This window comes from Nelusetta ayraudi, unplaced genomic scaffold (assembly GCF_046127955.1).
Source record: "Nelusetta ayraudi isolate G7.1 ecotype Tasmania unplaced genomic scaffold, CSIRO-AGI_Nayr_v1 ptg000090l, whole genome shotgun sequence".
NCBI lineage: Eukaryota > Metazoa > Chordata > Actinopteri > Tetraodontiformes > Monacanthidae > Nelusetta > Nelusetta ayraudi.
The window spans coordinates 2,801,962-2,828,596 of record NW_027466140.1 but is presented as its reverse complement, the minus strand read 5'-3'; the positions used below and the strand labels follow the sequence as shown (position 1 = coordinate 2,828,596).

The 26,635-nt window shown below is 45.8% G+C and overlaps 1 protein-coding gene across 2 annotated transcripts in view; it reads right to left on the bottom strand.

Annotated features, from left to right (window-relative positions):
- Positions 1 to 25,957, bottom strand: part of ccdc88b (coiled-coil domain containing 88B) — a 35,484-nt gene extending 9,527 nt beyond the window's left edge. Inside the window, exons 1-23 of one of the 2 annotated variants that reach the window (XM_076046357.1) lie at positions 25,691 to 25,957; positions 23,827 to 23,975; positions 23,067 to 23,175; positions 18,708 to 18,777; positions 18,383 to 18,441; positions 17,909 to 17,992; positions 16,909 to 17,049; positions 15,869 to 16,014; positions 15,379 to 15,460; positions 14,744 to 14,902; positions 13,207 to 13,353; positions 12,811 to 12,967; positions 12,481 to 12,596; positions 11,183 to 11,251; positions 9,270 to 9,932; positions 8,292 to 8,471; positions 6,220 to 6,560; positions 5,883 to 6,042; positions 4,698 to 5,069; positions 3,394 to 3,549; positions 2,624 to 2,907; positions 2,104 to 2,247; positions 1,495 to 1,681 (exon numbers count right to left, since the gene is read on the bottom strand). In XM_076046357.1, coding sequence (XP_075902472.1) covers positions 1,495 to 1,681; positions 2,104 to 2,247; positions 2,624 to 2,907; positions 3,394 to 3,549; positions 4,698 to 5,069; positions 5,883 to 6,042; positions 6,220 to 6,560; positions 8,292 to 8,471; positions 9,270 to 9,932; positions 11,183 to 11,251; positions 12,481 to 12,596; positions 12,811 to 12,967; positions 13,207 to 13,353; positions 14,744 to 14,902; positions 15,379 to 15,460; positions 15,869 to 16,014; positions 16,909 to 17,049; positions 17,909 to 17,992; positions 18,383 to 18,441; positions 18,708 to 18,777; positions 23,067 to 23,175; positions 23,827 to 23,975; positions 25,691 to 25,750 — 4,035 coding nt within the window. In that variant the 5' untranslated portion in view covers positions 25,751 to 25,957. The remainder of the gene's footprint in view (positions 1 to 1,494; positions 1,682 to 2,103; positions 2,248 to 2,623; positions 2,908 to 3,393; positions 3,550 to 4,697; positions 5,070 to 5,882; positions 6,043 to 6,219; positions 6,561 to 8,291; positions 8,472 to 9,269; positions 9,933 to 11,182; positions 11,252 to 12,480; positions 12,597 to 12,810; positions 12,968 to 13,206; positions 13,354 to 14,743; positions 14,903 to 15,378; positions 15,461 to 15,868; positions 16,015 to 16,908; positions 17,050 to 17,908; positions 17,993 to 18,382; positions 18,442 to 18,707; positions 18,778 to 23,066; positions 23,176 to 23,826; positions 23,976 to 25,690) is intronic. The other variant, XM_076046356.1, reaches the window with a different exon arrangement.
- Positions 25,958 to 26,635: the final 678 nt, after the last annotated feature.

Genomic DNA, 26,635 nt, shown 5'->3' with positions numbered 1-26,635 from the left:
GCGGTCTACGAAGAAAAAACCCTAATGCCGCCAGCGCCATAAAGACACTCATTAACGAGTTAACCACCCAGGCCAACACTCAAAAACAAAACCTCACCAGACCAAATGTACGGAAGGGAAAATGGGAAAAAAAAAAAAGAAGTAAATAGTGCTCTAAAAAGTCATGCTCACAGCTGAAGTGAATGTTTTCAGGGGGTTTGTTTCTATTTGTGCATCTGTATTTGCTGTCTGATCCTGATTAGATGTTTTGGCATCTTACTGTGCTTAATCTGAATAAGGAGTTTGCGGCTAATACAAGATTTTTCCCCCCCTGTTTTTGGATGAAGCTACATCATTAGCATAATTTGAGATAAAGCCTCGCATGACCATTTTATGTAAATCTCTTATTTGTTTTATTTACGTGAGAAAATCTGTCTCTTTCTTTCTCCAGAGTGAGACGGCGAGAGGAAAAAAAATCTTTATTACAAACACAAAAGCAACTTCTTTTGCCAACTCGCGATTAGCGATTAGCTCGCTACACAGACGGAGCGTGGCGGCAAAGAGCCAATGTGGTTTTATGCAAAATCCACCCATCAACCACCAATCTCAAGTGAACAGATACAGAGTAGAACGTAATATGAAGAGGAACCACAGGCTTATTATCTTGAATCCAGTTATTTCTTCTTTTTTTGATTAAATTTGTATCCCACCTGGTATTAACTCTGGTCTGGCAGGTAACACTCTCAAATAACCACAACTCTTGTGTATTCTTTTTCTATTAAAAATTATGACTATTGAGAAAAAATATTCATTCATTTAGCCTTGCTTGCTTCTCCCCTTCATGCTAAGCTAAGTCCGATCTCCACCTCACTGGTCAGATGTTAATTTTGAGGCTCGCTTTGACCCGATATGAACTGACGGAACACTGCTTTTGTACGCCTGCTTATTTTTTCTGCGCCAAGTCTCTACATATTTATCAGCGGCCTGGAGAGCCTGTGCGAGCTTTCCCCGGATCAGACAATTGATTTGGAGAGTTCGACGAGCACAGTGTTAAGAGCTGCTACTTAACATGTTCAACTCAGTGCAGAAAGTCAATATCCACCTGTTTTATTCTTAGGATGACTGAAGGCTTTGCTGCCTGCGGAACGGTTCCAATATTAAGTGTTAGTTTGACAGCCTACTGCGGCAGACTGGAGCTGTTGAATATAGCTTCATGTATTCATGGAAATTTTCCATCGGGGCCATTGTGTCTCATATGCCAGGATAAAACTGTTTTTTTTATTTTTAAAGTCAATTTAAGTTTGTCAGTGTCAGGTTGATGTGACAGGTGCTTATAAATTACGTTTTGTTCACGCTTGATAACCGTAATTCATCTGAATGTTTCCGCTGTACCTAAATTCCGTATTGCATATCTATGGTTTCACCGCCAACATGAAAAAAAAACCCTTTGAACGTTTTTTTCTGTTGTTGTATTTCTTCTTTCTATGTGTGAATGAGCGAGCATCTGGGTGATACCTGGTACTGGCTGGTGAGCCGAGCGTTGCTGAGGTCCAGGTTCTGGTTGGTTTCCCTCAGGCTGCTGAGCTCCCCCTCCAGACGAATCCGTTCCAGCTGGAAGTGGCTCAGCTCCCCTCTCAGCAGCGTGCCCTGAGCCAGCAGCTCCGCCTGCAAGGCCAACCACTCCTTCTGCTGGGCCTGGAGCCTGCAACAGCACGGGGGGCAACGCAGAGGCCTTCACTCACCGCTGTCACGCTCCTGTGGAGTCCTCTAACATCGCAGGGTCACTGACTGGAGATGCGGATGACTCATTCATTGTTGAGAGAAGCTAATTAGAATTTTCTAATAGAGGGCAGCGTACAGAACACCTAGCGGGCAGTTTAGTCGCTAACCTGGCGTTATCAGAAATATATGACCCCTTTGTGACATCATAAAGGGTTGGCTTTACGCACTTTTTGAAAAGTGGAGCAAACCAAAAGCAGTGAAGAATGTATATTTCTCATTTCTGGGGAGCTCAGAACACGTCTTATTGCCAGGAGACATAAACGTAGATCACGTGAGACCTTTTGAAACCGAAGCGCCACTTTTTGTTTCGTTCCGCACTGAAAGGAGCATCTCGTTTGTCACCTGTCGTTGTCGTCTTTTAGCCTCTCCAGGTCTCGTTCTCCCTCCAGCCTCCTCTGGGCCCCTGCCTCCATCTTCTCCCGCTCCCTATTCATCTCCCGCTCTCTTTCCTCGAGCTGCGTTTTTCCATCCAGCAGCTCTTTGTACCTGGAGAGGAAGGACACAGAATTCATCCAACAAAAATGACTTCCGCTGGAAACACACGTTCTTTTGTTTGTCTCACATTATTCTAAAGTAAACACTTTTGAGTCTTTTTTTTCTTCTCACTTTTGCCCACTGCCGAATGGGAAAAAAAATCTGTTATAGTTCTCAGCAGGAGTAATTGTGTAACTGATGCCAGATGATGAAAACAATATCACCAGGGAGGGATCTGTCTATTTCCACTTGACAGCGTATGAAATGGAGTAAATGTAGATGGAATAAATGCAGGTTGTGCTACTGCCTGCGAACCCCAAGAGCCTCCGCAAGAATAGAGTCTACGGAAAACGCCATCCAATCAGACTCGGTGCCGGGCTGCTGGTACCTGGCCTCCAGCTCCCTGTGCTGGGCCTCCAGGCTGCGGTTGTTGCTCCTCAGCTGGGACTGTTTGTCCAGCAGCTCCTCCAGCTCCGCCTCCTGCCTCTGCTGCAGCGCCGTCATCCTCTCGTGGTCCCTCCTCAGGGCCTCGGCCCTGGCCAGGGACTCCTCCCGCTCCCGCGCCCACACCTTGGCCTCTGCCTCCAGGGCGGCGCACCGAGCCTCGCTCTCGCTGCAGCGTGCCAGCGCCGCTGCATGATGGGAGCTCAGCGATCCCTGCTCGACCTGCAGGTGTGTTGTGGGCGACGTGTTTGAAACAAAGAGCGGGCGTCAGATTTTCCCAGAAATGAATCTTTGTAATTGACAGTAAAAGGGTAGCATGTAAACTATAATTTTCAGATGTCATTTTGTGCAAAATTCGCTTTGCTAGTGTTGTTTTCTGTGTGTTCTAACAATATGTGGCACTTTGCTCTTGTAAATGACAAATGTCCATCCTTAGCTCTTTGTGATGTCACAAAAGACACTGATCAAAGGCACTAATCGATCGTACAAGGCTGCACTACTTCAGTCTGCAATGAAGAATAAAGTCTGAAAATAGACAAAAACATGCAACCTTTAACAGCCACACATGTAAAGTAGCTCACAGACACAACCATCCGACAATAGTTCATTATAACGATCATGAACAATTTTTTTTTCTACATCTCGCGAAAGGCTTTTAATAATTTGTCTATTTGCTTTGCAGAAATTAAAACTGCGCAATGCAGTCACCTGCAGCTGTGTGTTGAGTGTCTGCAGGCTGGTGCAGGAGTCCTGCAGGCTGAGAGAGTTCCGGCGTAGCGCCTCCAGCTGCTCCTTCAGGTGATCGCACGCCTCCTGGGTCTGGGACAACCTCGAGTGCAGGGCCTGCTGCTCTGCAACCACCAACGCTTTCTGCAGGAGAGAAATTTCACAATGAAGCATCCGTGTTACAAGAAGACAATTCTGCGTAGCACAGAAATATGCGCTGATGATTTTTTTTTTTTCAGAGATTTTTACATAATGAGCTTGCCAAAGGAAACGAAAATACAGCATGTAAATGCTGAAAAAGCAACACTTTGGTCCACACGTGCTGTTATCCGCTGTTTGGCGTATAATCTTTGCACAGGCATTCAGAATCACCACCAGCAAATCTGCAAAGGATTTAGTGTTTGTTGGCTGCAATCTGCTCTGATTAATGGCTGTGGCTGCGTTGATTAGACTCCCCGATTCCTCTCAGATCTTAAAAAAATAAAATGTAATGTTTCCGTTTGATGAATTACAAAACAAAAAGCAATTTTTTAAAATCAAACATTGAAATGAAGCACAATATACCAAATCATGTTTGCAAATCATTTACCGGTAGGTGCAAGCTTTGTCCTGGTAAGGGGTTGCCCTTCTAGTTTTGTTTTGTTTTCCAACTATTTCCCCCCCCCCCATTTTACATTAGCTCCTAATCAGACTGACAAGAATCATTTCAAATATTGTGTCACGACAAAACATTGCCATTTTCTTTTGCAGAATTTTACTTCAACTAAAAACAGGTGCCCCTCAGTTTTATGGGACTTGGAGCTGAACCCAGAGGATGTTTTCGCCCTGACCGCATCCATCCTTATCTAAAAGTCTCTGTGCGTTGCTGCAGACAGAACACAATATTCCTTCATTTTGCTGTGCGGGAGCTTCTTTCTCACTGTGTATGATTCTGTGTACGTCTGAGTGTAAGGTGGCGGCGGGGTGGAGGAGAAGGAGCCACGGCACGAGAGCAGCTGAACGAGATAAGGAAGATTAACGGTGGCCAAGGTGGCATTATAAAAACTGATGAGCAGAGATAAAGCACTAGTTCTGGAAATAAAGTGCTCGGCTCGGCTCTGCTGTGCAAAGTTGATAGCCGCGCAGCATCCCCTGAGCGAGAATTTCAACCCAATATAGATCATCTGCGCCGCAGCGAAATTGCGCTGAACCACAGTGACATCCTGTAAATGAGATTCAAATGCTCACAGCGCCACGATATATTCAGAAGCAGACACGCACGCCCACACACACACACCCACACATACACACACCTCTTTCTCCAGCTCCGTCACCCTCTCGCTCAGCTTCCTCTCCGTCTCTCCGGCACCAGACTCACAGGTCGCGGAAAGGTCGCGGCCTTCCGCAGGTTCAGACGATTGACCCGGACCGTCGCGCTCGACGTGTGACGACTCGGAAATTGAAGCGGACGCGGCGTCCACTTCCTCCTTTCCCCTGCTCTTGGATGCCTGGAGAAGGGATTCACTCTGCTGCAGGCGTCTGGAGAGAGATTGGATTTCCTCCTGTGATTGGTGGAGAGCGTCTTTTGCTGTCCTGAGTTCAGCCTCCACTCGCTGTAGTCTCTGGCTCACTCGCTGGACTTCACCGCTCACTTCCTGATAATGCGCCTGCTTGTCAGACAACTCCTGATAAGAAAGGGGGAGAAGGGGTCAAAGCTGTGGTCTCAGACTATAAACTGTGGGTTTAAATATATTGGTCTGTGACCTTCAAATGGTAAATAGCACAAAATACTCAACAATAAAGGCTGCTCTTTTTTTTCCACAGGGTCACCTCGGCATCATCTCCAATTGCCGTCCCACCCATCAAATACATTTTTATTGTGTTTTTGACACGGACACAACATTCTCTGGTTCTTTTCTAATAAATTGGCTGCACTTCTCATTTTAGGCGAGCAGTTTTTGGCTCAGCTACTTAATTCAAAGTGACGCCTACAGTATTTGTGGGCAGAGATGTTTCGCTGTGAATTCTTCCAGCGTTGGACGTTTGTCCCATAAACAAAGATGGACAACACATCTTGGCTTTCGCTCGCTGCCGATAAGCCAAAATATCCTCAATGTGTTCATATCAATTTAGAGGCGTGCACACTGGCAACAGGCGGCAGAGACAGCGCGGTGCCTTCGCACTTAAACTTGTTGCAGAATACAGAGCAGGGCTCGGTTGCCCGTGTGTTTCACATCTCATTATTATTGCCTCAGATGACCAACTGATGTGAAAACTCATTAGGGGTATTTTTTTTCCCCCTTTCGAAATCAGTGGTTCTGTGTTGCTCATATCCTGAACTTCAATCGCAAGGGAGCAAACGAGACCTCGTGGTTCACTTTTGAGGAGAGATTGTGGGATATTTGGAAATTACTTTTTTAACGTGAATTCTTTTACTCCCCCAAGTAGTGATTACACTTGTGACCAAACAAGTCACCCATGGGCAATCATGCACACACCTGGGACAGTGCACTAATCTTGGCCTGAGCATCTGTGTGCTGCTCCTGCAGCAGCTGTTTCGCCTCCTCCATGCTGTCTAATTGGCTGCGCAGCTCCTTCTCCAGGTCTTGCAGCCCAATGCAGAGCTCCTTGTGTTCAGAGAGCTTCTGACACACAAGCCTGCACACACACACGTTTGCAGCAACACAAAGTTAAACACAGGTTAAGTCAAGGCAGAATTTGCATTACAGATAAATGCGAGGCGCGGGGGAGCGTTGCTTCCTGGTTGCCCTGTCGGGTGAACTGAGCAGCCCAGCTGCTAATTAAGGTTAAGTGCGCCAACACGGCCGTGAGTACCTGTGTTCCGAGTCCAGCGCTCGGCCTCGGTGGTTGCTGTGCTCCAGGGCCAGGGTCGTGCTCTCCAGCTGCTGCCTCAGCCTCGACGCCTCCCTCTCCCGCTGCCTCCCCTCCTTCCTCTGGCCGTCCAGCTCCGACTGGCAGCCCTCCTTCTCCTGCTCCAGCCGCGCCGCCTCCAGCACGGCCTGGTCTCGCAGCCTCGCCAGAGAGCCGGCCTCCAGGGTGGCCTCGCGGAGCTCGGCCTCCAGCTCCAGCTCACGGCGGCGAGAGGTCTCCAAACTGCGACCCTGTCGCTCCAGCTCAGACCTGAGCGTGTGAACGGTGAGCTCTAACTGCTCCCCCTGACAGAGAGAGACAAGACAGATGAGTAAAGACGCCCCGAGGAGCTTTTAGCCTCTATGTAGCTTCACAGACAATTTGGCCTTTCGTTCATCTTGCTCTCAGCGGTGGATGAAGTGTTTGGACCCTTTCATAAGCCTTTGGGAAAGGACAAGTAGATGTTTTGAATTGAAAGAGGCGAATACAAAAAGTGTAATATATATATACACATATATATATATATATATATATATATATATATATAATATATAAGATTTACACCGCTCCCTCAGGTGATGGGTCAAATAAATATGGAGGACAAATTTTGCATCCTGTAACAAACAATAGGACTTTAACTTTAATTATGAACAGTATTGTGAATCCAGTGACGTCAACAAAGTTCTGAGCAATAAATTAAAAAATTGATTAAAGAGCATAAAAATCATATCAGTTTAATTTAGTTTTATCTTGTATTTTTAAAGGAACACAATCCATCTTCTAGCTGCCCTTCTAGTATCTAGTTGCTCCATCTGCTGCAAAATGTGGTATTTTGTTTTCCTAGCAGGCACACATTTAAAAAGAAAAAACTCACTGTGTACATTTTGATTTCACGGGGGAAGGGAGCGTAGAGCACTTAAATAAAAATATCTTTGTTCTGAGTGCATTTGGAATGTTTGTGTTGTGGGAGGAAACACAGTGCAGCATCCAAAATACAGACCCCTCTCCTTATCAAAAGACAGCGCAAAATACGGTGGAAATCACATTGAAAAGGGGAGGATGAAAAGCTCTCTAAACGGTGGGATTCATGAATCCCTTTTGATGATATTTCTTTTTACGCTGACTTAGCAGCAGCGCTCTTTCCCTTAGCTTGCAATTCCTCGGATGTCTCGCAATTTTACTGCAAATAGAACGTTAAATACAGTGTTCTGCATCACATTTCTCTTTCAGGCAGCCCGACTGGATGTCTTAATACTGCACATTCCCATCGCGTCGAGGGCTTTTAAATATGCTGTTTTGAAGCCGATCTCCTGTGATCTCTCCCCTGAGATGACTCCGTGATGAATATGTAAACATCTCGGGTCAAAACAGACTTGCTCCCCGGGATCTGGATGAAAACATGTCTTTCATTTTTGGAGCTGAGCCTGAACTCCACATCCGCCTTCTCAATTCTCCTCACAATAATATAATTAGGTTGCAGAAATGAATATAGGACAAACAAAACAGCGTTCGCTTGGCATGGACCCTTCAGTTAAAGCGCACGCTCCCACGAAAATAAAGTGGAAATTGTGCTCGGTTCAGATTTCTTCTGCAATGTGCTGTTTTTCACCCTGTGATTTCACAAGGTCAGAGTCCAAAGTGGGCTTATTACAATTCCTCCTTTCTTTCTTTTTTTTATTTTTTAAAAATCACCCAATTTGAAAACGTTCCTCTTTGCAATACGGCAAAGTAGATGTACTGGACATAAACGCACGCATAAAAATTAAGTACCTTTACTTTGGCGTGCTTAGATAAACATAGTCACTTTCTGCCACTGAATTAGTGTAATTGACTTAATGCACGCGATCAACTGAAGACACCAGACGGACCAAGAGGATTTATGTTCCCATATAAAAACACTGTTTACTCTGCATGTGTGTGTGTGTGTCTCTTTCATCCCTCGCCCAGTAAAGCGACACCGGCCACCCTTCAGCTGCACGTCAGCCGCTGCTTCTGCAACCTGTGTTGCCCTTGTGTGCGCGTGCCCTCTCCCAAACCTTGCGCTGGGCGCTGCGCATGGAGTCCACGGTGGTGCGCAGCGTGTCCCGCTCTCTCTCCAGCGCCGCCCGCTCGCCCTCCAGGGTGGCGATGACCGTCGTCTGCATCCTGTGCAGCTCCGCCTGGCTCCGCAGGCGGCACAGCTCCTCCTCGGCGGCCAGGCCGTCGGACTGCAGCGCCTGACGGAGCAGCAGAGGTGAAGCCGGCTTCATACGAGCAGACAATTGTCTGTCTGCCTTTTAGCTTTCCAGAAAGCCACTGCTAACATGAACACTTCTCATAATATGCCCTTTGTGATGTCACAAAGGCTCGTCATACAACCCAACCCCCCCCCAACACTGCAATTCAGCTGTCTTGTTTGTGCATCTTTCCAAACCTGATGAAAGGTTCAACAAGGTTTCAGTTGTCGCAGGGAGGGAAACGCAGCGTTTTAGCAGGCGGCTGTTAAATGAGCCTTTTAATTTCCTGAATAGTTGATTATCCACTAGAGTCTGAAGTGGAAAACAGAGATCTGCAAATGGATGTAATGTGTTTCACTTTGCTTTCGTGTCCTTGGTGTTACAAATGCCATTCAGTTGATTTACATGTCTATTTGTTAAGTACTTTGAATTTGCCTCTGTGCGTGAAATGTGCCTTTACAAACAAAGTTGTTCGCCTCGCCTTTCAACATGCAACATGAAATGTGTCTTGAGGCAAGGGCACAGTTCAGCTGGACACCGAGTTAGCGGCCACGCTAGCAGCTCCGTGAGCTAAAATTAAGAGCAATGCTCTGAGATATAAACGTCAGAACACTAACCTCTCTAATAGGAAGACTGATGATTATAGCCTGGGTGTTTTCTGTCTTTGCCATAATGGCAGTGTTTAATTTATGATTTCATTTCAGAGTTTTTTCTTTTTTTGAGTAGTCTACTTTGTATACTTATTGGAAACAAATATCAAAATTTACTTTCTCTCTCTCTCCACCCCAGTCCACCCACCTCTATCTGTCTCCGGGCCTCCGCCAGATTCTCAGCAGCTTTCTTCAGGTGCTGCAGCTCGGCCTCCAGGACCACCAGCCTTTGCTCGGCCTCCCAGGTCCTCTTGCTCTGCTCCCCCAGCTTGGAACGCAGGCCCTGGGCCACCTGGGTCTGCCTGTCGGTCTCCTGCTGCGCCTCCTGGAGTCGAAGGGTCAGTGGCTCCACATCAGGGCCGGGCAGGGGGCCCGCGGGCTCCTCAGCGACTGGCACGTCTGCTTCGGCACTGTTGCTGTTCGTCACTCCGGCGTCCTGTTTCTCTTCTCCTCTTTCCTGCTTCTCTCTGTCCTTCTGCCCTCCCTCCGCCTCACCCCTCCTGTACCGCTCAACCTCCTCTTCCAGCTTTTCTCCTTTCTCCCCCTGAACGAACAGGAGTTCCTCCCCTACTCCGGCCTCCCTGGGGGTCCTGATGAGATCTCCTCTCCTCTCTCGCTCCTCCGTCGCCCTCACCCTTCCTTCGCCCTCTCCTCTGAGAGATTCGGCGCCTTGAACTCCTCTCTCCACCCGCTCCTCGTCCCTGTCAGTCCTCCTCTCCTCTCCCCACTTGTCCTCCGGCTTCTGCAGTGCCGCAGCCAGTTCTTCCAGACGCTGCTTCAAGGTGGCATTTTCATTCTGAAGGTTCTGAAACTGAAAATGAGCGATAATGGGTATAATGAGATACTTTGTTTTGTTTCTTAAACAGTTTGCTATGAGTAGCCCAATTTGCTTAAAAAGGTTCAAAAGGCTTAGTAACTGCAATACTGGTTCGCCATCATTGTATAAAAGGTTGCATTCAACTTTACTTGCATTGTGAGACAAATAGCTTGGAAGCTCAGCACAGGGAAGCAAAAAGAGAGGGGACGTGAGAGACTGAACGTAACTGGTCGGTCATGAAAAGTTTCACTATATAAGCAGAAATAACCACAGAATAATCCTAACAACAGAATGAAAAGGGAGACCAGCCGCAATTATGATAAATACAAGTAATACCAAGGGAGAACTATTTGTATTGAACTATGTGGAACTGCGGAACTGTGGAACTGCTGATAGAAATTTTGTGTTATTCAGCAGCTGTTTTACTATTTTGTGCCCTTTCATTTCATTTGTGTGCAGTGTTTAATACGTCTGCCCCTTTAATGACTCCAGTTGCTTAAAAAAAAAGACACTGCTGTGTGTGTGTCAACATGTAGACTGATCCCTTCAACAAGCTTAAATATGGTTGATTTTCCGCAGCTAATTAAACTGTTAAAGACGTGAAAGACTTGAGGAATTGGGGACTTGAGGAGTAGCTCCTCTGCCGCTTTCATCTGTTTGTCACATCAACATGATTCCCTCTGATGGAAATTACAGTATAAGTCAGACTTCAAACCACGGCTATCCTCCTTCAAACGTGGATGACCCTCGCCATGCACAGCCCCCCGGTTGACAGCGGTAAACATCAAAAACGAGTTCAAAAAGCAGGCAAGCAGACTCATAAATGCAGTCTGACGGGGCAAGAGGGCGACTGCAAATGAGCTAGAACATTTAAAAACTTGATGGATGTGCTCTATTATACCCTGGGCTTAATTCAAGACAGCAAAAATAAGTAGGGATTCTTTTTGACATCCACAAATTTGTCTCTTGCTGAAAAACTAAAGTGCTTTTCTGTCTACAGAAATTATTGTCTAGTTGTTACAACCTACCACTCCAACCACCTTACATTTATGCAGGGCTGGAACTTTTTTTTGGTCATTTTACTTTTAAGAGCAACGTGTCTATTATGACTCAAGAGCAAATTGCAAAATAACAAAGAAGGAGGCCAAGACTGAAGGATTCCTCCGCCATCTCCAAACCTGACCCACCTGTTGCTCACTTTCACAATGACATCAATAGCAGCAATTATTTCCCTCTCAGCTCACCTCTTTCAGTGTGTTTTGATGCTCGGTAGTCACGCAAGCCAACTCGTCCTTAACATCCAGAGAAGAAGCCTGCAAAAAAGGCCAACAAAGGTAGATGGAAGAACATTGAGGATGGCGTACCAAGGACATTAAATCTACAAAATCAGAAAACAATAAACACAATTTACAAAAAATAATGAAAAATTCTGCACATTGCAACATTTTTGAGTGATAGTACTACTAACTACTGCAAACTGTGTAAGAGGAGTCCTTTTTTGAGCCTGTGATCAGCAAAGCTAAAATGAATCTTGCCACTGTGTTGGAATTTAGCAGAAAAAAACAACAACTTTAAAAATTAGGCTTTTACAATAATTTACATTACAAAGTGGGGAGAGAAATCCGAGAAAAAAAAAAGACGAAACCCACAAGTGACTCTGCAGAAAGGTGATCACAGAAACCAGGGAGACGTGGAGCCTCATAAATAAAAACTTCCATGGAGCAAACCATGATTCATCATCTTCCCTCTTCCTCCCTCCGTGTGCATTCGGTTGAATATGTGCATTTTGCTGATGAGGCAGGCAACCTCATAATCACATCATCCCCGGCTGTTAAACCGCCCCCCCCACCCCGCCCCCCACCCCACCCCGCCCCACCCCACCGTTGGTCTCAAGCTGTTCCTCCAGCCACACGTGGTATCACTGCACTCCACTGATCTTCATACATGGACCGTTGCCATTCTTATTTCAGCTGCTACTTTATAAAAAAAATTAAAAAATAAAAAAGTCTCCAGTGTTCAGACAGCCGTTGTCAGCCAAGGACAATTGTAATGCCAGCCTTTCACAAGCCACTGGGCTCTAATTCAGAGTATAAACATTAGACTGTGTGCAGACCTCAGCTGTCCTCCTGCCTGCACATCCCTGATGCCGCTTCACCCTGAACCCTTCAAAACGCTTCCAACCCACGTCCGTCCCGTCCATTTTTATCAAAATAATATGCAAGTCCTGAGCCAGAAAACAAATGGTATATATTTTTTTTTAAATCACAGTTTTATTAACAAGGCTCCTTAACGAGCTTTGCTAAATTTGGATGTAATCTCATAGGATTCTGTGGCACATCATTAATGAACAGTAACAGGTGGACCGTTATCCTCCGCGGGGCTGTTTGTAAAAACCAGACAGGAAACTGGCAAGAAGTGTTTACGCCGAGCTTCCCGGCCCTTCAAATTATTTGAGCGGCGTTTCAATAATGCATTTCAAATGCCGCGGATCTGAAGTCAGACCATTACAGACGATGCCTGCTCTCAAAGTGAAAGCCCTGACCTCCTGCTGGGCCTGCAGCTCCTCCAGCCGTCTCTTCAACTCCATGTTCTCCTGCTCGGCTCCCAGCAGCCTCAGCGTTGACGCCTCGCCCACTTCCACACTCAGAGGCTTCTGATCTAAGCAGGAGAGCAAAACAAATGAGGGAGAAGGCGAAAAAAAAAAAAAAAAAAATAGCACTGATGAAAATATCCAACACTCGTGTGGAAATATCTCAACAACAGCTTCTTTCTTTTTTTTAATGTACGTGCTCTGATGCGACATTTTTTTTTCCACGTGTGCTCCGTGGTCCCCGAGCTAAAAACGTTTTTATTAGGAGGTTGGCATTCTAACCAATCGGCTCGCCGAGCTCCTCGTCAGAATCCAGCTCTGATTGCAGGAAACGTTGGTGGATGGCTCTGGGAACACTTTCAGTGTGTCTCAGGTCGGCCTCCAGGTTGATGTTCATCTCCAGCAGCTCGTCCACCCGCTGCCTCTCCGTGTCGCGCTCCTGAGCCACGCACACACACGCGAGCAGTTGTCAAGGGAAAAAAAATAGAACTCCATAGGGCACACACTGAAGCACGCGTGGATATTTTCCATCAAATGCCACTCAAATACCACAAAAGTGCAAGTGCAAAACACCAAAATAAAATTGGCATTTCCTTTAAAATTCGTTAGACGCACAAACATTCAAACACAAACAGAGCCCACAATTAGACGCGCTGTCCAATGTCTGATTACACCCACCGCTTCCACGTCGATGATTCTCTGACGCAGCAGAAGATTGTCCCGCTCGACCTCCCTCACCGAGGAGCAGCGCGCGCGCGCATCGGCCAGCTGTTCCTCCAGGAAGGCCTTGGTCTCCTGCAGCGCTGCACAGAGCTGCTGCTGCTCCTGCGGCACACGCACGCAACAACACGCACACAGGTGACACACCGTTACGGGGAGAGGTCGCCATCGCGTCAGTCACGCCGGAGGGAGGCCAGCGTTCAGATCCGGCAAATCTGCGTGGGAACTGAACCGTCTCGTTGCTGCTCTCGGAGCCGGTTAACCTTTGACCCTTTGCGTCAGCGGCGTTTGCTTTGGCGGGAGGCGAAGGGAGTTCATCACTGCCTCAAATTAGCAATATCAGACGCTTGCATACGTTCTTACGAAAGCGTTGCATCAGTTCTGGCAGGGCGGCAAGAGCTGAGTTCAGATCGCAGTCACGGCATAATAAATTGTCCTGGAAGGCAGCGACTGACAGCCAGAAGCTCAGCTTATGGTCTTCTGTACGTCCACCAGGGTAACCTGGGATCTGATATGTTCACTGGTATTCTTGGACGGGCCTTACAGTTTTGCCAGATTATTTTAAACCACTTGTTTAAGCAGTGAAGAGAGTGTTTGTTTGATATTGCTGTAAAATCAACAGCAACGGAGTGAAGTGACACTTGAAACCAATGTGATGAAGCACGACTACATGGATAAAGCTTGTCTTTTAATCCTTAACCTGGGATTTTAACACCCGTTTGTCAGCTCAGGCTGATTTTTTTTCAGAAGAAATCAATTAGAGGCCAAAACAAGAGGAAAGCCGTTCTCTGACCTAATGCGGAATTTGCGGGGGATTCAGCACCCAGGCGGAATACATCAGATAAAACTGCAGGTGATAGCGAAGGACACCGTGAGGTGTTTAACTAAGGATATGAGCACATTTTCCCCCTAAGAGCCGTTGCCTTGCCTCGGAATAAATTTCATTCGGGTTTAAGAGCCTCAACAAATGAATCCGTGCCTCTGCCCCCGGTCGAGGACGCAGCTTCCCGGAGTAAATCTTGATGACATCAAACAGCCTTTTCTGGCCTTTCCGTCAAAAGACCGAAGACTCCAGGGCAGATGGGGGCTGTGTGTTTTACATGTAAGGCACATCTACATAGCTTCAGAGAGCAATTCAGGCAAAGCTGAATAGACGTCGCTGATGGAAGCTTTCCAGGAAAGGCTCCTTTTCTTCCGATAAGTTTTCTTCTGAAATTCCACCACGCAAGCCTGGATGTGTGTGTGTGTGTGTGTGTGTGTGTGTGTGTGTGTGTGTGTGTGTGTGTGTGTGTGTGTGTGTGGCGTAGAGGCAGTTTGACTATTTGCAATCCGGCACATTGTCAGTTGTCTGCTGAATTCATTTCTTGGTGTAGTTTTGAAAAATGGCTTGCTAAAAAGTATGTAGATGAGGCTGTGTGCATTCATGTGTATTTGTGTGTCTCCGTGTCTGTGTGGGTGGGTATGTGTGTGTGTGTGTGTGTGTGTGTGTGTGCACCTTTAATTGAGTGCGTGTGAGCTCCAGGCTGTGCAATCTGTGTTTACAGCTCTGCAGCTCAGTCTGGAGTTGTTCAGCCCGTGCGGCTCGCTCTCGGGTGCAGTCCAGCTCATCCCGCAGTGCACGCATGCCCCTCACCTCTCCCTGCAGGGTCCGGTTCTACACACACACACACACACACACACACACACACACACACACACATGAAATGCAAATTCATGCAAACACATTTATATACCAGTAGGATGAGGTCAAAAACTCAATCTAAACTGATCTGAAAGGGGAAGGAAAAGAAATCAATGCTGAATAAGTGCCATCCAGGAAGGGAAGGTGTGTGTGTGTGTGTGTGTGTGTGTGTGTGTGTGTGTGCATTTGCGTGTGTGTGCGCGCGTCGGTGCATGTGTATGTGTGTGGCATGATCTCTGCTAAATGCATAATCTCGACAGATCAACTCATGGGCCATTAGCAGCCACCTGTGTTTTATGCTCCAGGCTGCACCATGATGTCTTTCAGGCTCAGTAAACAGTTTATTGCTGCTGCTGCTGCTGCTGCTGCTGCAAATCTGGTCAAGATTTAGTCTCTTTGTCCATGAACGTCTCTGATGTTTTCCCATTAGAGCTCAGGCCCTTCTGTACCTCTTTCTGGAGCTTTTTCAGCTGTTCCTCCATAGTTTGGATCTCCAGCTTGTAATCCAAAATTTGGTCACCTCTGTCTTCCCTAGAAAGGCAAAAAAATTATACAAGTCATCGGCACTATGGAAGTATTTTCTGGAGGATTTTGTTTTTAATGAGCTTTTGTTTGGTTGCTATCACTGGGATACCCAAAATACAATTTCTGCCCATGGCACAAAGGTCGCATGCACACTCACAAAGCATAATTGACCAGTTACACTGTCTCCACTCAAACACAATGTGTGTATTATATCAACGATTTTCTCACCTGTTGCTGAGAAACCACTCACAATTTTGTGTTGTATAAAATGTGACCACATCTCTAATTCCGTTTTTTGTTTTTTGTTTTAAATGACCTTTATTGCGTCTTTTCAAAAAAGAAAAAAGAAAAAGAAAGAAAAGGCTCATGGGAGCTTTTTCATCACACACAAACATGCGCATACGACACACTCACAGTTGCTGTTTTAGGCGCCGGAGTTTGGCCTTGCTGTCTGCCAGCTGGAGTGCCAGACCTTGGGGTGGCTCTTCGCTGCGACTACCCGAGAGCGCCGTGGTTGAGTCAGCCTGGCCCTCCCGCTCCCGAGACAGCTCTGCCATCCTCTGGGAAAGACAGGGAGGGATTAGGGGACGGATGAGGCAGGGGACAGAGCGGAGGAGAGAGGAGAGGAGATTAGAAGAGACGTGCCGGACAAGTAATATCAGGCAGAGGAGGGGAACAATGCAATATTTAACAGGCATTTTTGTTGCGCAGGCTTGAAATGATTTTGGCTGGCGGACTTTTAAACTTTCATTAAAACAAACTCGAAGTAATGCGTCTCCATTTATTTATGAGGCGTCGCTATTTGAAAAGATAACATCAGGTGGAATCCTTGTTTCACCAAGCGCTAATTCAACAGATCAAAAATTAATTTCTCACGCAACTCTCATCTCAAATTATTTTTTTAGTTTTTTTCCACTTAAAGTAGGAAACAGATCTCAGACACACATCAGGAGACTCAAATTAGGGTTCAGATTTGGAACGCTAACTCTGCATCTAATTTTTAAAATTTTTCTTGAACGGCCCCATATTGTTATAATTTCTGAGTTTTTTCTTATTCAGGAATCCAGGAAGAGAAGCAGAGCATCAAAAAAAACTTAAAACAGCACATTTATCACTGTTTATGTCAACCTGTAAAACCTGCAAAGATCAAAGCCAAGGGAGGGTGGACCCAACACCTGGCTAGGGGTGTTATTACTAAGCAGGAAGATATATCTGTGCCCTTTGTGACATCACAAAGGCCCGATTTCCAAAAGTCAGAGTTCATGAACAGATTTCTTTGGAAAATGGTACAACCAAAAGAGATAAATGATGTAAAATCACTATTCAAAAGTTCACTGACAGACTGGTGATGCACATTTTTGCTTGAAAAGCATTTAGTCACATGATCGCTCAATATATAACTTTGAAACTAATATTTCGTTAGGAATGCAGTGAGAACTCCAGTCCTCTGGTACCTCCAGATGAGCATCTCTCTGTGTCAGCATGCTTTGGATCTGCTTGGTCATTGAGTTGAAGACCAGCTGTAAGTCTGAGCCCTCGGCCTCGACCAGCTCCTCCCAGCGCAGCGGCAGCACCATACGAGGGTCCTGAGTTACCTGCAGCCCACAACAGCGATTGTTAGCTCAATGTCACAACGCAATGACTCAGTCAGTCCTTTACCGCTGCCACATAATAGCAGATCTGGCGGATAACGAGAGGGGAAAAAAAGTCACATGATCTATGAATGGAATGTATCCAAAAAGTGGATCTCTCACTCACTCAGGTCACATAAGGCGGTTGGTGTGTCCTAGGGCGTGTGTGTGTGTGTGTGTGTGTGTGTGTGTGTGTGTGTGTGTGTGTGTGTGTGTGTGTGTGTGTGTGCATCCACAACACAGCAAGAGTGCCTCTCACCTCTATGATTTATGAGGCTGAGGAAAGCGGCGAAATAACTGGTGGGCAACATGCTGTTACTGTAATTCATACACGCTGCTATGCAGCATGCTGTTTTTGTAATGCTGGCAATTATTCACGGGGGGTATTTTTAAAAGAGCGCTATTTGGCATTTATTCTTTATTGGAGAGGAAAGCAGAGGAGGCGGAGGGGTGTGGGGGGTGGGCAAGATGAAAAGAGTGGGTGATGTGAGAAAGGTGGAGGTGGAGAGTCGGACATGAGGGGTGGAAGATCCATCCTACGGTGGCAGCGAGGGGCACCCAGAGGTCCTTTAAAGGCTGCCAGCAGAATAACAAGTAGCTCATTTTCACACTCACTTGAAGCCCCAGTAGAAGGAATAATAGCTTCACTCCGTCTGTCTCGCGGCCAGACAGAGAAGAAATGCTTCGCTAAATCAAATTTGGGAACAAAAATCCTCTTAGAAGTGTCTCCGCTGGATAATATCTCCTCATATTGCCGGTCACCTGGCGAATACCTGGGGGGAGGGGGGGTGGGGTGCTCCATTTGATTAATGCTTAAGAGTACCTGCTGGATGTGGCCGGCGATGGCCGCCTGGGTCTGGATGTCCAGAGACTGGATCTGCTGGATGAATGTTTCCTTCTTCTCACACTGGAGACACACAGGGTGGAAACACAGCCACAGGTGGCGTTTTAACTGCTGCGTCCAGTAGAAATGAATTCATCAAGACGGGCAAGAATAGAATAGTGCTCAGCTACACCTCAAATTAATCATTATGGGTTGTATGTAAATTGAGATATTTTTTATGTTTTTATTTTAGCAAAAACAGGCCTTACTTTCTAACTCATCCAGCCTTTAAATTATTATTGTTATCATCAAGATACATTTAAATAACATCATTATTTGTATAATTATTTCATTCATATCTACAGATCAATAATAATCATAAAAAATAGGTTGTCAGCATGAAAACCAAAACTGTGGGCGTCACTGTTGGCCTCTGCTAAACCCTGATGGTCACGTGACTGCGCATGTGATCACCTGCACGGCACATCCTAAGAGGAGAAGTAGCAGCCGTCTGAGCTCCTCCATTGCTGCCTCTGAGGACACGGAAAATAGCTGTCGTCATCATCATCATCATCATCATCATCATCATCATCATCATCATCATCGTGACCGCCACCATCCTCATCATTATCATCCTCATCATTATCATCGTCCTCATCTCCCGCACCCCGATGCCACCCTGCCGCCGTCATTATCACCTTAATGCGCTCCACAGATAGCAGAGATATGGCCCCATATATAATTACTTTGCTGCTGAGAGACGTGACGCCGATAGCATCGCCACCGAGCTATCTTGTACCTGTTAGGGGGTCCTGCCCCAGTATGGCGACGCTCGGCAGAGGCATCAGTATCAGCTGCTGCATGTCTTCCTGAGGGGGGCAGAATTTGAACACAAAAAAAAAGAGCATAAAGACTGCAGTTAGCCGTGTTGAGTGAGAGAGAGGGAGAGAGAGAGAGAGAGAGAGAGAGAGAGTCTGGATTAACATCAACAGAGGAACTTTCCACCAGAAGGAGCACTGTGTGCTGTGTAAACAGAGCTTATGTCTGATCAGATCACAGTTTTAGTGACCCAGCTCACAGCCCATATACATAAAATAAGCATTATTTTTCTGCGGTTTGTGCTCAGAACTCTACAACATCAGTTTTAAAAGATAAATGAATGAATATGACATGCAATTGCGTGTTAATCCGTAAGACTGGGGCGCAACCAAAACCCCCTGTGTTTTTGCTGCCCTTATGTTTACAATATTTACACAATGTAAGTAACGTGACGGCTGCGAGGACTCTTGACCTTATACGCAACTCCACTCGACTACTGCCAGCATGTAACTGAGCCGTGCAGGCTGAATAAATGTCCTCTTTATCTTCTTTATCATTTAAGCAACAAGCAGCCGATCTTTCAGAGGGTGCAGCACTGAGCGCCACGGTCTTTGTTCTTCAATAACCCACTGAAACAACCTTCCACTGGGAGCCAGACAGACACATGTTGTCAAAAGATAGATTTTAACACACAACCATGCAGTTAAAAAGCGCTTTTGGAAAAGCAAAAAAAAAAAGCTGCTCCTGAAACACAGCCAGGGAAAGCATTTTGACACATAACAGTAGGAGAAGCAGTGGTGCACGTAATAAAATCAGCCATGGCTGAGCTGTTGGTAGCTACCTCCGTTTCAAAGTCCTGGTGTACTGTTCATGCTGGTTTGGTGCCACATGGGGACACTTGAATAAAGCAGGTCCTTTTGTTATTTCTATTCCAGCAATTTTCCCTTTGCCCAATAAATGTAAGAATATTCTCTGTGAGTGAGCTGCTTTGTCCGAACTGAGTCATTTTCTGTTATTAAAAATCCAACTAAACTTTAACGGCTGCGTTAATCCTGCCTGCTCCAAGCTGAGAGTGTTTAACAAACAAGCATTAACCTGACAGAAGTTAGTATTTTCTTGTGGGGATCTAAAGCTCAGCAGGGATCTAAAGCTTTAGTTTAATGTACAGACGCACTATGATAAACTTACAATACATTTGGTCCCATATTGTGTTCCCATAACAACATAATATGGGTAACATTTATGTCCCATAAATGGGACATTAATTTATGTCCCGGTAACATAAATGTTACCGCATCTTCATTGAACTGGTTGCGTTTTGAATGATTTTGTCATTGATTACTTTGAGTGGGGATGCACGAATGCAGCATAAACATTACTCAAGATGTATCGGTTATTGTATCTTGCCTGAGGCTTGTATAATTATTAAAAATGGAAGCTCCCTCAAGTTTAACACACTAATATTTCAGTAACAACACTGCGTGCGTGGAGATAGAGTTGGTGTCTGGACGTGCAGAAAGTCTCCCAAACACTGTGGCCAGCTTGTTTCAGTAACTTTTAGTTTTAAGTCCAAGATCTTGGACAAATGTCCTGGCCAAGCCTAAATGGCGCTGAATAAACAGAAGATGGCGCGGGCATTTCCCATCCAGAAACCTGGTGTTACTGGCAACAGGAACAAGTGCATCACATGTGCCCCCTCAGCACCAGCGTCCAATCCAAGGAGATGACTTCTGCTTCATACTTTGGAAATTTGTTTACTTCCCGTTAAACTCAGAAAATACGAGAACAATTTCGCCCGCTAATTAATAAATGTCTCAGTCCAAGAGCCACACGGCGTCATTGGCTCGCCCCCTTCCCAACTGTGCAGAAAGCCTGTTCGCTTCCTTCTGCAGCTCCATTGATGCAAAATCACCAGCAAACCAGGGAGTCACATTTACAGCTCTCGCTGTCAGTTATTGACTTTCCGGCAATGTAGGAAGCGTACCGGGAGGCAGCCGCTGCCTTCTGCAGCTCCATCATATGTGAGTCCGACATTTGACTGATGTGCAGCCAACCCAGCATTTGTGCTTCTTCAAGGCATGTCGAACATTAAGCGCTGCTGCTTTGTTTTTTTGGTCATCATGCAGCTTGTGGTTTGTGCTGCCAAACAGACTTCTGCAAGAGATTAGCTGTGAGCAAATTCATATGGAAGCTGATAGTAGTTGGCACGCTCACGTCCTACAGCCAAAACACAACATCCATACTGCACCGTGTTTTTATTTTTGCATTCTTTTTTTTTATTTTAAATCTCCAAGCACTGTTTTGACACTTCATTACTTATTGCAGTTATGTTGCCATATTGGTTTATTGATAATTTATGGTGCAATTACCCATGTAGGATTTACTGGACAGTTGCTCTGAAAGTTTTTTTTTTGTCTTTTACAGATTTACCATTCACTCCTCAGTGAGTCTGTCCCAGATAATGATCTACCGAATCAATGGTGTACATTTTGGGTCGGATAATATTAAACTGTGGGCAATAACAAGATCTTTGAGAGAGAGAAAAGGTACAGCTGGACAAAGTGTATAAAAAGAGGACAAAAGAGGTGAGGAGGGAAGAGGAGAATAAGAAAGAGCGAGAACACATCGGATACAAGACTCTGACAAGTAACATAAAAAACTAAATTCATTGAAAAAGCTAGTAAGGAATCAGAAGCACAGAAAAGAGGAGGTCACTCTATAGATGTAGTGCAACTAGAATTGAACAAGTCGTCAAAAAACATATGGTTCTCTTTGAATCAAATTTTCTGTTCTATTCTAATAGACAATGGAACAGAAATTAGTGTACTGTTGGCATGGAGGTGAAGCGGAAAAGGATAACAGAAGTGAAAAGAAGAGCTCACAGAGACGCATATCCAGCAGGGCGGCACAAAGAAAAGACAAGAAGAAGAAGAAGAAGAACCGAGACCGAGTGGCAGTGCTCAGGGCAGCGTTTCTGCTCCGTGCACAGCAGGTACAGTTCTGGTCTAACACAGACTGATGTCTGCTGCCGGTCCCAGCTTTCAGGGGACGTTAGTCACTCACTAAAAATTAGGAAGTGAAAGCTTGTTCACTCGTGTTGTCCTGGTGTGTGACAAGCGGGGTGCATGTTCATCCACCTGACTTTAGACATGAGTAAGGTTGTGTTTTTTTTCTTTCTATTCTTTTTTTTTTTTTTTGCCGCAAACAGCCGCCTCGACTCATCTGCCGGAGGGAAAGAACTGTGTCATTTTCTGTGACGCCATAGCCGCCCACAATGCAGGCTGTCCGCTGCGTAGCACTGCGGTGTGTTAGCGCTGCTGCCTGTTAGCACTGCTGCATGGTAGCACTTTTGTTTGTCTGACTTCCTCGTCGATTCAGCCAGTGGCATCTTAAAAATTCAGCTTACTGCTCCTCTCTTTTTATTCTCGCCTGCTGGCCCGATAATGAGAAGAGGGGTGGTGTGTGTGTGTGTGTGTGTGTGTGTGTGTGTGTGTGTGTGTGTGTGTGTGTGAAAGGAGGTGAAAGAGGTCGTCGAAGGATAGAGAATTATCTTGTTCCATCTTATCATTTGTGCAAATGCTTTGTCACCCTTGAATACTCTTCAAACTTGCAAAAATATCCGCCAGCAAAACAATAATTTGTGGTCGTCTCGGCTCGTCCTTTTCTTTTCTTTTGTTTTCATTATGTTTTGTTTTGTTTTTTGTTTTTTTTTCCTTACAACCTCACAGCAAGACAACTGCTGCTCCAGCCCTCCTCCATTACCCTGTCTCCCTCAGCATTTGGTGTGGCCCTGAGTTATGTTTTAGATGGATATCTCAGTGTCTTCATAACAAGTGTCTATTTATAATGAGCTGTGAGTCATTCGGGGTCCGTCTGCGCACACAAAAAGCAATTATAGTGGAGGGCTTTATTTGGCGTGAACCCGGCAGAGCGAAGGGGGACTTTTCAAGACTTTTTTCGAAAAACGCATTAGAGGGAGATAAATCCGAGGTCCGACCATTTATCAGCTGATTGTGTGGTCTATATCAATGGGTCAAAGGTCACCTTGCTTGTTTCCTCTCTCTGTAATGAATTGCTCCGCTGTCCACAGGTTACAGGAGGTTCAGCTCAAACAGACAGGGGAAAAAAAACATATTTTTCCTTTGTTTGCTTTCTGACTAAGAGGCAGTTTCAGGTAATAACCAAATTCTCAGGCCTGGTGAAGCTTCCTGCTGAATATTAGCCCAGGTTATCTAGGAAATGATGTGCACATTCTCCCCTGATTTAGACTATTGGTTGTAATTTCCCCTCCTGGTGATTTGACCTACGACACACTCACGCATGGGAAACTCAGCCCTACCTGGTAGAAGGCTCTGAGGTGGCGATTTAAGATGGAAAAGTTCTGGACTCTCAGCATGTGATTGTCCTTCTCATTCTGGTAGAGCCGCTCCACCCTCGGGTTGGGATCTCTGTGAGAGGCACAGCGAACATGGCAGGTTTATCAAACGGCCCAGCGGCACAGCTCGCCAGATGAAAAGCCCTCATGCAACGGTGCATTTAAGCAGCGAATGAAATTTTAATGAGCCTCAAAAGCAGGCGGTGGGAATGCATGTGCAATCATTTGTAGAGATAATGCTGTTTCGATGCAGGTCAGGCTCATCCACCTGACCTGCATCACGCTAGAACATAAACAAAAATATATGTATTTCTTTTGACTTAAAGGGAGGAACTTGAACATAAAGACAGTTTAAAATGTATTAAAAATGGCTAACTAGATGAAATTTATGCAGAATCCTGTTTCATAATCCGCGAGAGAATTGTGGCACTTATGAGGAGGGGATTTGCATACTTTTACCATCCCTTCACACAGAGCAACGCAAGGTTACGAAAGGTCAGGTGGGGGACCACGTGGCCAACCTTTGTATAATTAAACAAAGCAAAAGGCTACAAGGCTAAATAAATGCTAAAGGCTAAACAAAGAAATAAATAAAAGACTGATTGGGAAAAGCTGTCACACACTCATCGCATTAGCTTTTATTTTGCGTTCACCTGGTCACGTTAAAACCAGTGCAGGGTCGCACACTGAGGCAATGAAGCAAGACATTCCTGATCAATCTTACATGATCCTCATGACCTCGTTGAGGAAAATCCCATTGGTCAGCTTCTTGTAGCGCTCCAGGACGCTGTGGGACGCTGAGTTTATTTCCATGTACTGGCCGTAGAGCAGAACGCCGTCCTCCCCCTCCACCATCTTCTCAAATAGCTGAACCTGCGAGAGGCGGAGACGGACGATTTATGTGGTGTCAGCCCTGCGCAGCAGATGGATTGCTCAGATTTCGGCTATGAAATCTCGCTCATCCATCTCGCCAACCTCCAACAGAGAGCATTTTACATCGAGTCCTGAGCTGCAGTGGATACGGCAACCAATCAAACAACTCAGCTTCTTGTCCAGATACAGAGAGTGGACTGCTGCAAGCTGCAGCTAGAAGAGGCAGTATATTAGAGGTGGATGCCATTTCTGCAGTGAAAAAAATATAAGAACAAAACATCTTTGCTATCAGTCATAAAAGCACATGTAGGAAGATGAAAACAAACACAAGCACCTAATGTCACGACTATCACCCATTATACCACTAGGAACCTGGCTGAACTTGTGGTAGTAAAAAAGAAATCTTGCTGCTCGACTTGAATGGAAAAAAAAGATAGTTTGTCTGATCACATTTCAAGCTTTGCTTCTCTTTTCACATTTTTTAAGGGTCTGTACTGGATGGAAATAAATCTAGAGGATTCAGGAAATGTTCCATCTGGTGTGCCATGTTTAACATTGGGCTTGAGTTTTAAATAGGTCAAAGGACAGAGGCCGTCAGCAAAGAAACAGACACACGGAGGAGGATTCCAGAGAGGACTCTCACACAGGAAGTCACTTGAGTCAGTGGCACCGGTTTGGACAGGTGGGTTTGGTTCTCTCACACTGGGAAGCACTTCACAGTGAAAGGCAGCCGGAGAGGAGCACAGCCAAGGTCTCCCTCTCCATCTCGCTGCCTGCTAAGAGGAGCAGTGCCAAGGTAAACTGCAATAATGAGCTTTATTCCCTCATGCACCTTCTAAAAAAAAAAAAAAAGAAAGAAAGAAACTGCACGGTCTGTAAATGGGAGTAACAAGCTCGGCTTGCCTGGGCTGGTAGGCTTGAGGCAGAGCGACTTTGCACTCCTGAGACGGGATAAACAAAGAGCGGCTCCAATAACTGTCCTCGCCCAGACACGGGAGCCGGGCGACGGAGCTCGGGTCAGCGAATTACCACCTGGATTAAAGTGCCAACAGCAGGCACCTTGTTGAACCTGACCTATGACCCCACTCTTCAGATGAGGGCGGCAGTAAAGTGAATACCCTGACGTGGCTCAGCACAATATATCCCGTTATATTGCAAAAACTATTCAGCCGAGGTCAGGGGAGGGCGCCTTCTAGAGCTGAACGCTTTTCCCGCGAGAGGGGAAAATGTTCAGTCCTCTGATGGTTTCAGTGGCTCTGTTCTCTCGGAAGCACAGAGTGACACAGTCTGTGCCTGCTACTTTCAAATCTGAGGCGGAACAAGGACACGGAAGTGGAGAGAGGGGGAGAAAAAAAAAACAAGCTGCCCAATAAGAGACATGAGAAGCTGCCAAAAGGAGAAGTGGCAAGTTTGTTTTTCACTGAGGCCTTCAAAACAGCAACAACAGGGGCATTGAGAGTGTTTTGTCATTTCTTTAGCGTCTACTTGTGAATTTATTGAGTTGATAGAGATCGAAAACAAAACCCTTTTTTAAAAATAAATAAATAAATGAAATGAAATGAAAAATAAACAGCAACCCACTACATTGAGAAGAGAAAATAACAGCCTCTGTTTAAACTTTTAATCGAAATCTGAAGCGTTTACACGCGCTCCACTTTCACGGCAAATGATGACCCTTCTCTCCCAGTCAAATAGTCAAGTGACAGGTGACATACCCACTGCGCCAAGGCGCTCTCCATGAATTCCTCTATCATCTCCCCGGTGTCGGAGTCCATTGTTGTGTGTAGCTGCAGTACACTAACACAGGGCTGATCATTGGGTGGAGGGGAAAAAATGATGAAGAGAAAAAAAAAAAAAAAAAGTCCCCACTGTCGCCTGCTTATTCTGGCCGAATCAGAGAAGGAGAGGATCCATCTTGTGTCATGTAGAAGTAGTCTGACATTTGTGCGGCCCTTCCCCTCCCTCCACCTCGACACCTCTTCCTCTCTGGTGCGTCAGTTGCATTGCAAAACCGCACCGGAATTGTCAAAACGCACATGTTGCTTTTCTCGGCATGCGATCACGCCCTCCGCACACTGCTTTAGCACACAACCGCACGTTTCGGATTACCAACAACAATGAATACGTATGCGTATCTACATCAATAACGAACGTAGCTAAATACAGTCCTGTTGTTTTGCTGATGGTCTATCATTACAACGAACACATTTTTGAGTTTGAATGTCCCCTTTGCCAATGACGCACAGGGGACGCATTGCCTGAAGTACGACACGGGGCAACATAATTAAAAACGCATACGGCTGCATATGTTACACCCGGGAATATGATGTGTTTTACAGATTATGTTGTTTACATAAGGAAGCCCACAAAGTGCCACCGAGCTGTTTCACCTCCATAACTCGACGCGGGCGGCGGCTTGCGTGTGAGTTATGGCCGATATTAAACGTGTCAGAGCCGCAGCGGACCGTTGCCAATATTTGCATCGAGCCCCATTTGATTCATGGGCCGGAGTGAAATTCAAGCTCTGTGCAACAGCGACCTCTGTCGGCTCGCAGTGAACGATTACAGGCCATATCGGAAGCGTATGACATCATTTCCATAACGTTGTCTCCAAGTAAGCGTAAACAAGTACTGCGTTTTCTGCACACGCAATTCTGTGC